The sequence below is a fragment of the Ranitomeya variabilis genome, chromosome 5 (genome assembly GCF_051348905.1).
Source record: "Ranitomeya variabilis isolate aRanVar5 chromosome 5, aRanVar5.hap1, whole genome shotgun sequence".
NCBI classification, from domain to species: Eukaryota; Metazoa; Chordata; class Amphibia; order Anura; family Dendrobatidae; genus Ranitomeya; species Ranitomeya variabilis.
Window position 1 is genome coordinate 430,682,329 of NC_135236.1, and position 14,454 is coordinate 430,696,782.

Consider the following 14,454-nt stretch of genomic DNA (forward strand, 5'->3'; position numbering starts at 1 on the left):
TCCCTGAAGGGATTAACTAGTGGGACAGTTTCATAGAGTGAGTCGTTACGGATGTGGTGATACCAAATGTGTGTACTTTTATTGTTTTTTTTCTTTACATAAATAAATGGATTTATTGGAAAAATATTTTTTTTTCTTTATTTGGGGATTAAAAAAAAAATAGTTTTACACATTATATATTTTTTTAAATTTATAACACTGTCCCAGGTTGGCATATCACTACAGTTAGGTCCATATATATTTGGACAGAGTCAACATTTTTCTAATTTTGGTTATAGACATTACCACAATGAATTTTAAACAAAACAATTCAGATGCAGTTGAAGTTCAGACTTTCAGCTTTCATTTGAGGGTATCCATGTTAAAATTGGATGAAGGGTTTAGGAGTTTCAGCTCCTTAACATGTGCCATCCTGTTTTTAAAGGGGCCAAAACTAATTGGACAATTGACTCCAAGGCTATTTCATGGACAGGTGTGGGCAATCCCTTCGTTATGTCTTTCTCAATTAAGCAGATAAAAGGCCTGGAGTTGATTTGAGGTGTGGTGCTTGCATTTGGAAGGTTTTGCTGTGAAGTAAACATGTGGTCAAAGGAGCTCTCCATGCAGGTGAAACAAGCCATCCTTAAGCTCCGAAAACAGAAAAAAAAACATCCGAGAAATTGTTACAATATTAGGAGTGACAAAATCTACAGTTTGGTACATCCTGAGAAAAAAAGAAAGCACTGATGAACTCATAAATGCAAAAAGACCTGGGCGTCCACGGAAGACAACAGTGGTGGAGGATAGAAGAATAATCTCCATGGTGAAGAGAAACCCCTTCACAACAGCCAACCAAGTGAAAAACACTCTCCGGGAGGTAGGCGTATCAATATCCAAATCTACCATAAAGAGAAGACTGCATGATAATAAATACAGAGGGTTCACTGCACGGTGCAAGCCACTCATAAGCATCAAGAATAAAAAGGCTAGACTGGTCTTTGCTAAAAAAAATCTAAAAAAGCCAGCACAGTTCTGGAAGATCATTCTTTGGACAGATGAAACCAAGATCAACCTCTACCAGAATCATGGAAAGAGAAAAGTGTGGTGAAGGCGTGGTACAGCTCATGATCCAAAGCATACCGCATCATCTGTAAAACATGGAGGAGGCAGTGTGATGGCTTGGGCATGCATGGCTACCAGTGGCAATGGGTCACTAGTGTTTATTGATGATGTCACACAGGACAGAAGCAGCCGAATGAATTCTGAGGTATTCAGAGCCATACTGTGTGCTCAGATCCAACCAAATGCAGCAAAACTGATTGGTCATCGTTTCATACTAATGATGGACAATGACCCAAAACTTAAAGCCAAAGCAACCCAGGAGTTTATTAAAGCAAAGAAGTGGAATATTCTTGAATGGCCAAGTCAGTCACCTGATCTCAACCCAATTGAGCATGCATTTCACTTGTTAAAGACTAAACTTCAGACAGAAAGGCCCACAAGCAAACAGCAACTGAAAACCACTGCAGTGACGGCCTGGCAGAGCATCAAAAAGGAAGAAACACAGCGTCTGGTGATGTCCATGAGTTCAAGACTTCAGGCAGTCATTGCCAACAAAGGGTTTTCAACCAAGTACAAGTACATTTTGTTTAAAATTATTGAATCTGTCCTATTACTTTTTGTCCCTTTAAAAACGGTGGCACACGATAAGGAGCTGAAACTCCTATACCCTTCATATAATTTGAATGTGGATACACCCAAATGAAAGCTGAAAGTCTGACCTTCAACTGCATCTGAATTGTTTTGTTTAAAATTCATTGTGGTAATGTCTATAACCAAAATTAGAAAATGTTGTCTCTGTTCAAATATATATGGACCAAACTGTATATCATGTCAGATCGCTGATCTAACACTTTGCATAGCACTGTGTCAGATCAGCAATCTGGCAGGCAGTGAAGGAGGCTTGCAGGCATCTGCTCTCAGCAGATGCTCGAAGCCACCTCCCTGCAGGACCCGGAAGGACCAGGCAGCCATCTTGAAGTCGGGGGTCTCCATCTAGACCACCGTAACAACGTGATCGCATCGCATTGCGCTGGTGGGAGCATGCAGGGAGCCCCCTCCCTGCGCTATGCTTCTCTATGCCGCTATCACTACTGACAGCGGCATTAGAGGGGTTAAATGCCCACAATCCATGCTAGCACCGATCATGGGCATTGCTGTGGGGTGTCAGCTGTCAAATACAGCTGACACTTGCACACGATTGCCGCGGTGCTCACCGTGAGACCGTGGTGATCGCACCGTCATACAAGTACTGCTCATGGCACAAATACAGCTGCCCCAGAGCAGTATTGCGCATGTTGCTAAAGGGTTAAAAATGTATTACACTGAGAAAAACTCACAAAAAGGAGAAGCTGTTGCAAGCGTAATTTCATTTCTGCATTAAGGTGTTAGTAATAAAAATGGTGAACTGTCAAAATAGGGAAAAAAAGAAAGAACTTAGGTGAGTTTGCTATATGAGATATAAGTGATTATGATATTATATTAATTCATGTGATGTATTTACTTTAATGTAGTCTTTTCTTTCCAAGTAGCTTTGCTTTATCTTTGTCTTTTCTTGATAGAAACTCAATAGATTAGCAAGAAAAGCATTTTCCTTCTTTAATGACAGCTTTTAACTTTCAATCATTTCAAAATCAGGCACCTTAGACGAGCATGGATTATACAAAGAGGCGGTGGAGTATTTAGCTCGTGAAATAATGAAACTGTTCTGTGCATGCAGTTTGATAATTCTGGGTTCACTGCCACTATTTAACATTTTTCTATTCTATTGTATGTTCTGATAAGTGGACACTTGTAAAAATACCTTAGTATAAACTTTCTTTTAATTACTGTATTTTATGTAGTAGAAATTGTATTAAAAGTGACATGTTCACATTTATGGATCACATTCGGATTTATATCCATCACCCTATGATAACCATACTGTTTAAGTATTATGGCTATTAAAAAATTTTGTGAAACAAAATGCAAATCATGAAGAAAAATAAAAATACCCAATTTTTCTGTTTCAGGAAAAACAAAGGTTTTTGACAGATGTGTTGCATGAAGTGATGCTACTAGACGGACTGGCCAGTTCACATCCAGTTTCACAAGAAGTTCTCAAAGCTACTGATATTGATCGAGTTTTTGATTGGATTGCATACAAAAAGGTAAAAAAAATTGCTTGCAAACAAGAGGAATATTAATTAAAAAGTAAACTAGTCAGATAATAAGATTATTGATTTTGCAATAATCTGAAATATATAAAATAGTCTCTACCATTTGTAACCACCATTGTGTGAGGTTCCCAATTCATTCACAGCAGCTACCTATGTAAGTCATCTCACTCTATCTGACATAAAGGAGGTTTCCAGGATACAGAAGTGCTGCAGCGCTTCTAAACAGCAGATTTGTGGAAGTGCTTAGAGTTGGCCTATGCTGATCTAATATTGACTGTCTATAAAAAAAGGAAAGCCCATCAAAATTCTAAAACCGGAAGGCACCTTTAAAGTCTTGACCTTATGACAGCATTCACAACTACCAGCACTGATCAGTTTTGTTGGCAAAATATTCTTTTGCATCAAGCTGTTGCTATAGACTATGCAGTTACATTTTTACAGTGATCATCTCTTGTTGTGCATAGATTAAGAGCCACTTCTCATTTATATCAATTGTAAATGTGTTTTGTATGATTTTATACTATTGCAGGTAAATTAAATACTATATTTTATATAATTTATACCATTCCACACATCTATGTTATCCAGCAACACTTATCAATGTGGATACCACTATAAAACAATGTATTAAAATGCATGTTGAAATGTAAACCATAATTTTACAGCTGTAATTAAATGCATTATGACTAGTGTTGAGCGATACCGTCCGATACTTGAAAGTATCGGTATCGGAAAGTATCGGCCGATACCGGCAAAGTATCGGATCCAATCCGATACCGATACCCGATACCAATACAAGTCAATGGGACTCAAGTATCGGACGGTATTCCTGATGGTTCCCAGGGTCTGAAGGAGAGGAAACTCTCCTTCAGGCCCTGGGATCCATATAAATGTGTAAAATAAAGAATTAAAATAAAAAATATTGCTATACTCACCTCTCCGACGCAGCCTGGACCTCAGCGAGGGAACCGGCAGCGTTGTTTGTTTAAAATTCGCGCGTTTACTTGGTTACGTGAAGTCCCGGCTTGTGATTGGTCACGGCGGCCATGTTGCCGGGACGCGGACCAATCACAGCAAGCCGTGACGAAATTTCGTCACGGCTTGCTGTGATTGGTCTGCGTCCCGGCAACATGGCCGCCGTGACCAATCACAAGCCGTGACGTCACGGGAGGCTGGACACGCACGCATTTTAAAATGCGCGCTTTTCCTTCCTCCCGGCTTGTGATTGGTTGCGCCGCGGTCAACCAATCACAAGCCGTGATGTCACGGGAGGCTGGACACGCGCACATTTTAAAATGCGCGCGTGTCCAGCCTCCAGTGACGTCCCGGCTTGTGATTGGTCACGGCGGCCATGTTGCCGGGACGCGGACCAATCACAGCAAGCCGTGACGTAATTTCGTCACGGCTTGCTGTGATTGGTCCGCGTCCCGGCAACATGGCCGCCGTGACCAATCACAAGCCGGGACTTCACGTAACCAAGTAAACGCGCGAATTTTAAACAAACAACGCTGCCGGTTCCCTCGCTGAGGTCCAGGCTGCGTCGGAGAGGTGAGTATAGCAATATTTTTTATTTTAATTCTCTCTTTTACACATTATTACATTAATGTTGTTGCGATACCCGATACCCGATACCACAAAAGTATCGGATCTCGGTATCGGAATTCCGATACAGCAAATATCGGCCGATACCCGATACTTGCAGTATCGGAATGCAACACTAATTATGACATTTATTGACTATAAATGCCTATAAGCCTGGTTACAGCACAAAAAAAGGATTTAAGGCTAAGGGATATGTTTTGATCATAAAAAGTCAGTGCTCACACATATTTAAGCAAACTTGTCAGCAGAATAAACTTAGAAGTTTAGCAATTATTTTTTAAAGCCCTATTTTAACTTTTTCCTCTCTGAATTTTTCCTTTCTTCTGAAACTACTACTCATTCCTTAGAATTGTGACCTGCTTTTTTCTCACAGCTAAGTCCTATTTAACCACTTTACCCCCAAGGGTGGTTTGCACGTTAATGACCAGGCCAATTTTTACAATTCTGACCACTGTCCCTTTATGAGGTTATAACTCTGGAACACTTCAACGGATCCTGGTGATTCTGACACTGTTTTCTCGTGACATATTGTACTTCATGATAGTGGTAAAATTTCTTAGATATTACCTGCGTTTATTTGTGAAAAAAACCCAGAAATTTGGCGAAAATTTTGAAAATTTCGCAATTTTCCAAGTTTGAATTTTTATGCAATTAAATCACAGAGATATGTCACACAAAATACTTAATAAGTAACATTTCCCACATGTCTACGTCATGTCTTTACATAAGCACAATTTTGGAACCCAAATTTTTTTTGTTAGGGAGTTTTAAGGGTTAAAAGTTGACCAGCAATTTCTCATTTTTACAACACCATTTTTTTTAGGGACCACATCTCATTTGAAGTCATTTTGAGGGGTCTATATGATAGAAAATAACCAAGTGTGACACCAATCTAAAAACTGCACCCCTCAAGGTGCTCAAAACCATATTCAAGAAGTTTTTTAACCCTTCAGGTGTTTCACAGGAATTTTTGGAATGTTTAAATAAAATGAACATTTAACTTTTTTTCACAAAAAATGTAATTCAGCTCCAATTTGTTTTATTTTACCAAGCGTAACAGGAGAAATAGACCACAAAAGTTATTGTAAAATTTGTCCTGAGTACGCCGATACCCCATGTGTTAAGGTAAACCACTGTTTGGGCGTATGGCAGAGCTCGGAAGCAAAGGAGCGCCATTTGACTTTTCAATGCAAAATTGACTGGAATTGAGATGGGACGCCATGTTGCGTTTGGAGAGCCCCTGATGTGCCTAAACATTGAACCCCCCCACAAGTGACACCATTTTGGAAAGTAGACCCCCTAAGGAACTTATATAGATGTGTGGTGAGCACTTTTACCCATTACGTGATTCGCAGAAGTTTATAATGCAGAGCCGTAAAAATAAAAAATCATATTTTTTCACAAAAATGATCTTTTCGCCCCAATTTTTTTATTTTCCCAAGGGTAAGAGAAGAAATTGGACCCCAAAAGTTGTTGTGCAATTTGTCCTGAGTATGCTGATGCCCCATATGTTGGGGGAACCACCGTTTGAGTGCATGGCAGAGCTCGAAAGGGAAGGAGCTTCATTTGGAATGCAGACTTAGATGGATTGGTCTGCAGGCGTCACAATGTGTTTGCAGAGCCCCTAATGTACCTAAACAGTAGAAACCCCCCACAAGTGACCCCATATTGGAAACTAGACCCCCCAAGGAACTTGTCTAGATGCGTGATAACTTTGAACCCCCAAGTGTTTCACTACAGTTTATAACGCAGGGCCGTGAAAATAAAAAATCCTTTCTTTTCCACAAAAACTATGTTTTAGCCCCCAGTGTTGTATTTTCCCAAGGGTAACAGGAGAAATTGGACCCCAAAAGTTGTTGTCCAATGTGTCCTGAGTACGCTGATACCCCTTATGTTGGGGTAAACCCCTGTTTGGACACACGGGAGAGCTCGGAAGGGAAGGAGCCCTGTTTTACATTTTCATCGCAGAATTGGCTGGAATTGAGATCAGACGCCATGTCGCGATTGGAGAGCCCCTGATGTGCCTAAACAGTGGAAACCCCCCAATTATTACTGAAACCCTAATACAAACACATCCCTAACCCTTCCTACATCCTACATTAACCCTAATCCCAATGGTAACCCTAACAACACCCCTAACCCTAATCCCAACCCTAACCCTTATCCCAACCCTATTCCCAACCATAAAAGTAATCCACACCGTAACCCTAACCCTAGCCCTAACCCTAACCCTATTGGGAAAATGGAAATAAATACATTTTTTAATTTTTTGATTTACTTTTATAGTGGGTTTTTAGCGGATTTTTATGATTGGCAGCCGTCACACACTGAAAGACGTTTTTTATTGCAAAAAATATTTTTTGCGTTACCACATTTTGAGAGCTATAATTTTTCCATATTTTGGCCCACAGAGTCTTGTTAGGTCTTGTTTTTTGTGGGACAAGGTGACGTTTTTACTGGTAACATTTTCGGGCATGTGGCATTTTTTGATCGCTTTTTATTCAGATTTTTGTGAGGCAGAATGACCATAAACCAACTATTCATGAATTTCTTTTGGGGAAGGCGTTTATACCATTCTGCGTTTGGTAAAATGGATAAAGCAGTTTTATTCTTCGGGTCAGTACGATTACAGCGATACCTCATTTATATCTTTTTTTAATGTTTTGGCGCTTTTATACAATAAAAACTATTTTATAGAAAAAATAATTATCTTTGCATCGCTTTATTCTGAGGACTATAACTTTTTTCTTTTTTCTTTGATGATGCTGTATCATGGCTCTTTTTTTGCAGGACAAGATGACGTTTTCAGCGGTACCATGTTTATTTATATCTGTCTTTTTGATCGAGTGTTATTCCACTTTTTGTTTGGCGGTATGATAATAAAGTGTTTTTTGCCTCCTTTTTTTTTTTTTTTTTTACCGTGTTCACTGAAGGGGTTAACTAGTGGAACAGTTTTATAGGTCGGGTCGTTACGGACGTGGCGTTACTAAATATGTGTACTTTTATCTTTTTTTTATTTAGATAAAGAAATGTTTTTTGAGCAACAATATATATGGTTTTTTTTTGGAATTTTTTTTATTTTTATTACACATGTGAATATTTTTTTTTTTACACTATAATATTGCCCCAGGGGGGGCATCATGTTATAGTGTATGATCGCTGATCTGACACTTTGCAGTGCACTGTCAGATCAGCGATCTGATGTGCACTCCTGGAAGCATCCTGGCGCCTGCCAGCGCAGGCGCTGTGAAGCCACCTCCCTGCAGGACCCGGATGCAGTGGCCATTTTGGATCCGGACCTGCTGCAGGGAGGAGGAGGTAAGAGACCCTCGGAGCAACGCAATCACATCGCGTTGCTCCGGGGGTCTCAGGGAAGCACGCAGGGAGCCCCCTCCCTGCGTGATGCTTCCCTATACCGCCGGAACACTGCGATCATGTTTGATCGCAGTGTGCCAGGGGTTAATGTGTCGGTGCGGTCCGTGACAGCTCCTAGCGCATAGTGCTGGATGTCAGCTGCGATAGTCAGCTGACACCCGGCCGCGAGCGTCCGCGCTCCCCCCACTAGCATATGACGTACTATCCCATCGGTGGTCATACGGGCCCACCCCACCTCAACGGGATTGTACGTCTAATGTCAGAAAGGGGTTAAAAACAACTTTTTTGACTCATAACCGCAATCTTTATTATCATACAGTATATCATGATCTTTAGTTTTCATGATAATAACATATTAAATTACTTCAAGATTTACCTTAAACACTGTCACATGTACAAATATTCTTGTAAATGTTATAAAGTATCTCTATATTATATTATTTATATATACAGCTCTGGAAAAAAATAAGAGAGCACTGAAAAATGTTCTGTTTCCCTGATTTTTCTCTTTATAGGTATATTTTTGAGTAAAATGTAAATTGTTCTTTTATTCTAAAAAAATATTTAGAATTGAGAGTCCTCCGTGGTTGATACCTTTTAATGGCTAACTGAAAAGATGGTAACAAATTGCAAGCTTTCGAGACTACTTTCAACCACTGAGGACTCTCAATTCTAAATATTTTTCTATCTACTGGCTAACACAGTACCAAGATATATTTCTTTTCTTTTATTCTATAACTTCTGACAACATGTCTCCGAATTTCCAAGCAATAATTTTTGCATTTTTTTTCTGACAAAGGTAAATGGTCAAAATAAAAAAAGCAGTGCTTTCAGACCTCAAATAATGCAAAGAAAATAAGTTCATAATAGAAACAACAATACTGATGTTTAACTCAGGAAGAGTTCAGAAATCAATATTTTGTGGAATAACCATGATTTTTAATTACAGCTTTCATGCCTCTTGTCATGCTTTCCACCAGTCTTTCACACTGCTCCTGGCGCAAAAATGAAAGCAGTTCTTCTTTGTTTGATGGCTTGTGACTACCCATCATCCTCTTGATTACATTTCAGAGGTTTTCAATGGGGTTCAGGTCTGGAGATTGGGATGCCCATGACAGGGCTTTGATGTGGTGGTCTCTTAATTTTTTGCCAGAGCTGTATATATACACTCACTGGCCACTTTATTAGGTACACCTGTCCAACTTCTTGTTAACACTTAATTTCTAATCAGCCAATCACATGGCGGCAACTCAGTGCATTTAGGCATGTAGACATGGTCAAGACAATCTCCTGCAGTTCAAACTGAGCATCAGTATGGGGAAGAAAGGTGATTTGAGTGCCTTTGAACGTGGCATGGTTGTTGGTGCCAGAAGGGCTGGTCTGAGTATTTCAGAAACTGCTGATCTACTGGGATTTTCACGCACAACCATCTCTAGGGTTTACAGAGAATGGTCCGAAAAAGAAAAAAAATCCAGTGAGCGGCAGTTCTGTGGGCGGAAATGCCTTGTTGATGCCAGAGGTCAGAGGAGAATGGGCAGACTGGTTCGAGCTGATAGAAAGGCAACAGTGACTCAAATCGCCACCCGTTACAACCAAGGTAGGCCTAAGAGCATCTCTGAACGCACAGTGCGTCGAACTTTGAGGCAGATGGGCTACAGCAGCAGAAGACCACACCGGGTACCACTCCTTTCAGCTAAGAACAGGAAACTGAGGCTACAATTTGTACAAGCTCATCGAAATTGGACAGTAGAAGATTGGAAAAACGTTGCTTGGTCTGATGAGTCTCGATTTCTGCTGCGACATTCGGATGGTAGGGTCAGAATTTGGCGTAAACAACATGAAAGCATGGATCCATCCTGCCTTGTATGGAGCATCTTTGGGATGTGCAGCCGACAAATCTGCGGCAACTGTGTGATGCCATCATGTCAATATGGACCAAAATCTCTGAGGAATGCTTCCAGCACCTTGTTGAATCTATGCCACGAAGATTTGAGGCAGTTCTGATGGCAAAAGGGGGTCCAACCCGTTACTAGCATGGTGTACCTAATAAAGTGGCCGGTGAGTGTATATATGCACACACACACACACACATATATATATATATATATATATATATATATATATATATATATATATATATATAGTACAAACAATAAAGGTAACACTTAAAAGGAACCTGTCACCCCCCCCCCCCAGGAGTTTTTAACTAAAAGAGCCACCTTGTGCAGCACTAAAGGTGGCTCTTTTATTTCGGGTCCCTGCCACTGCTGAAATAATTGCTTTTATAATTTGTCCCTGATACCTTGAAATGTCTTTTCACCTGGACAGAAACGCCTCCCAGCCGTCACTCAGGGCCTCTGCGCGCCAGGCTCCGCATCCTCTGCCTTCATTAACGTCTCACACGGGGGCTCCCGGATTTACCACCTTGTCGGTGACCACCGCTGTGCATCCCCCGCTTGCCAGACGACCTTCTGTGGTCGGAGCAGCAGCCGCAACAGCGACCACTTTGAGGAAGTGAACACGCAGCAGTTGCCCGTGTGTTCTGCTGCGGCCCCGGAGTAAGTTCGAATGGCAGCGCAAACTGCGCTGTAAATACTTATAAACTGGTTTGTAAGTACTTACTGACATTGGATGTGCTAGGTACGTCATGGCTAAAATGCGTCACTGTGACTGCAGTTGCGGTGATCGCAATAAGGTGCCTGCTATTTCTGACAGCAGGGCACCTGGGCTCATCATTATCTGGGCAACTATGATCGCTGTCATTGACTGTTAAATTCTGAACAGCCAATCACAGCATTTTCAGTGTTCCTGTCAATGAAAAAGCCTGAAACACTGATGTCCAGCCTGTGATCGGTGCTTCAATAGCACAAATCATATGACAGAGCCTACCATTGGCAGAGTCACCAGGCCCAGCTTTGATTCGGGCAATCGGACAATGATGTCGATCGCACCAATCAGAGTGCACAGACACAATCTGACTTTAGAATGATAGCCCTGCACTTCCGCATTGTAGCTTTTGATGTGCACAGAGTGGTCATACTGCTGTTCTGTCACACTGTGCTGGGCTTTTTGGTGCCACAGACATTTTGAAGCCTGTTACAACACTGCTGCTGGTGTTTCTGCAATTCCTAAAGCAAGAAAGGAGATGTTCCTGATCTGTTCCTGATCCCTAGCATTTTCCTGATCCCTTCAATTCCCCTTCTCCTCTCTTTTTCCACGCTTTTCCCATGTCCCTAATCCGCTTCCTCCCTTCTGCTGCTGAGTGCAAATGAGTACTTGATTGCTTATAAGTATTTGATCAGCCAATTTTTAGCAGTTTCTTTTTCTTGTGCATTCTACAGGCACCATGCGCTGATCAGTGATGCAAATAACTGATCAGCATAACCCTTTGCACCACCTTCATGCGTGCATCATGCAGCCGCTGAGCGCTAATTAGTGACACAAATCACTCATCAGCATTTGCGCTTGCTGTTTTCCATTTTTTTCCCTAACAAATTTTTCTTACCCACCATTTTGCATCACTATGTGTGTGCATCCTGATCAGATGCACATCACTGACTGGCACCTTTACTCGCTTAAAGCCAGGACTTTATTTTCCTGTCTTTTTTTGTATCTCCTTTTTGACCCATATCCGGGGGTATATATCTGCATTCTACAGCCATCACACACTGGTAGGAGATGCACATCACTGATCATAGAATCATAAAATTGTAGAGTTGGAAGGGATCTCCTGGGTCATCTGGTCCAACCCCCTGCTCAAAACAAGATTCACTAAATCATCCCAGACAGATGTCTGTCCAGCTTCTGTTTGAAGACTTCCATTGAAGGAGAACTCGCCACCTCCTGTGGTAGCCTTTTCCACTTAGTGATCACCCTAACTATCAAAAAGTTTTTACTAATATCTAATCTGTGTCTCCTCCAATTCAGTTTCATCCCAACACTTCTAGTCTTTCCTTGTGCAAATGAGAATAAAGATGATCCTTTTACAATGTGACAGCCCTTGAGATATTTGTAGATAGCTATTAAGTCTTCTCTCATTCCTAGTTTTTGCAAGCTAAACATTCCCAAATCCTGTAACAGGATTTCATAGGACATGGTTTGCAGACGGGTCACAATTCTGGTGTCTCTTCTCTAAACTTGCTCCAGTTTGTTGATGTATTTTATAAAATGTGGAGCCCAAAACTGGATACAGTATTCCCGATGAGGTCTGACCAAAGAGGAATAGAGGGCAATAATGACTTCATGTGATCTAGACTGTATGCTTCTGTTAATACTGCTTTCGACACAGTTGACCACTGTCTCCTAATACAGATCCTCTCCTCCTTTGGCATCAAAGAACTTGCCCTATCCTGGATCTCCTTGTACATTTCCATCCGCACATTCAGCGTCTCCCACTCCCACACAACCTCCTCATCCCACCCTCTCTCTGTTGGAGTCCCCCAAGGCTCTGTTCTAGGACCCCTACTCTTCTCAATCTATACACTTGGCCTGGGACAACTCATAAAGTCCCATGGATTCCACTACCACCTCTATGCTGATGACACCCAGATCTACCTCTCTGGCCCAGACATCACCACTCTGCTGTCCAGAATCCCAGAGTGTCAATCAGCCATATCCTCCTTCTTCTCCTCTCATTTTTTCAAACTCAATGTGGACAAATCTGAACTCATCATCTTTCCTCCATCCCATAGATCTTCCTTACCTGACCTATCTATCGCAATCATCAACATCATGCTTTCCCCCGTACCAGAAGTCCGCTGCCTCGGAGTAAACTTTGACTCTGCCCTGTCCTTCAAACTGCACATCCAAGCTCTGTTAACCTCCTGTCGCCTCCAGCTAAAAAATATCTCCAGAATCCGTCCTTTCCTCAACCATCAATCTACTTAAATGCTTGTGCATGCCCTCATCATCTCCCGCCTTGACTACTGAAACATCCTTTTCTGTGGCCTCCCTGCTATCACCCTTGCACCTCTCCAGTCCATCCTTAACTCTGCTGCCCGACTAATTCATCTCTCTCCTCGCTACTCCTCCACTTCCCCCTATGCAAATCTCTTCACTGGCTCCCATTCCCTCAGTGTATCCATTTCAAATTACTAATACTGACCTACAAAGCCATCCATAACCTGTCTCCTCCATATATCTCTGAACTAATCTCCCGATATCTTCCCTCACGTAATCTCCGGTCCTCCCAAGACCTCCTTCTCTCCTCCACACTTATTTGCTCCTCATCCAACCGCCTCCAAGACTTCTCCAGAATATCCCCCATCTTCTGGAATTGTCCAACTACAACCACATTCAGATCCTTCAGACGGAACCTGAAAAGCCATCTCTTCAGGAAAGCCTACAGCCTGCACTGACCCCGCTGCCTCCTCGTCACTACCGGAGATACTGCCTCACCAACACTGGAGCTCCTGCAACTAGTGTTGAGCGATACCGTCCGATACTTGAAAGTATCGGTAAGTATCGGCCGATACCGGCAAAGTATCGGATCTAATCCGATACCGATACCCGATACCCATACAAGTCAATGGGACACCAAGTATCGGACAGTATCCTGTATGGTTCCCAGGGTCTGAAGGAGAGGAAACTCTCCTTCAGGCCCTGGGATCCATATCAATGTGTAAAAGAAAGAATTAAAAAAAAAAATAGGGATATACTCACCCTCCGACGCAGCCTGGACTTCACCGCCGTAACCGGGAGCTGTTGTACCTAAGAATGCGCGCTTGAAGGGCCTTAGATGAGGTCACTGCGCTCTGATTGGTCCGTAGCGGTCGCGTGACCGCTACGCGACCAATCACAAAGCAGTGACGTCTTCTAAGGTATTTCAAGCGCTTGAAAGACCTTAGGTGATGTCACTGCTTTGTGATTGGTCGTGTAGCGGTCACGCGACCGCTACGGACCAATCAGAGCGCAGTGACCTCATCTAAGGCCCTTCAAGCGCGCATTCTTAGGTACAACGGCTCCCGGTTACGGCGGTAAAGTCCAGGAGCCGCCGGAGAGGTGAGTATATCCCTATTTTTTATTTTAATTCTTTATTTTACACATTGATATTAATCCCGATACCGATTCCTGATACCACAAAAGTATCGGATCTCGGTATCGGAATTCCGATACCCGCAAGTATCGGCCGATACCCGATACTTGCGGTAACGGAATGCTCAACACTACCTGCACCCCTAAACCTATTGTCTCCTTCCCCATAATCCTGTAGAATGTAAGCCCACAAGGGCAGGGTCCTTGCCCCTCTGTATCAGTCTGTCATTGTTAGTTTGTTTACTAT

General features: G+C 42.1%; 1 protein-coding gene across 1 annotated transcript in view; it reads left to right on the top strand.

The window, feature by feature from the left end:
• Positions 1-14,454, top strand: part of TRHDE (thyrotropin releasing hormone degrading enzyme) — a 1,510,236-nt gene that overhangs the window by 825,698 nt on the left and 670,084 nt on the right. The window contains exon 6 of the mRNA XM_077265293.1: positions 3,051-3,188. Within this exon, the coding sequence (XP_077121408.1) occupies positions 3,051-3,188 (138 nt within the window). The remainder of the gene's footprint in view (positions 1-3,050; positions 3,189-14,454) is intronic.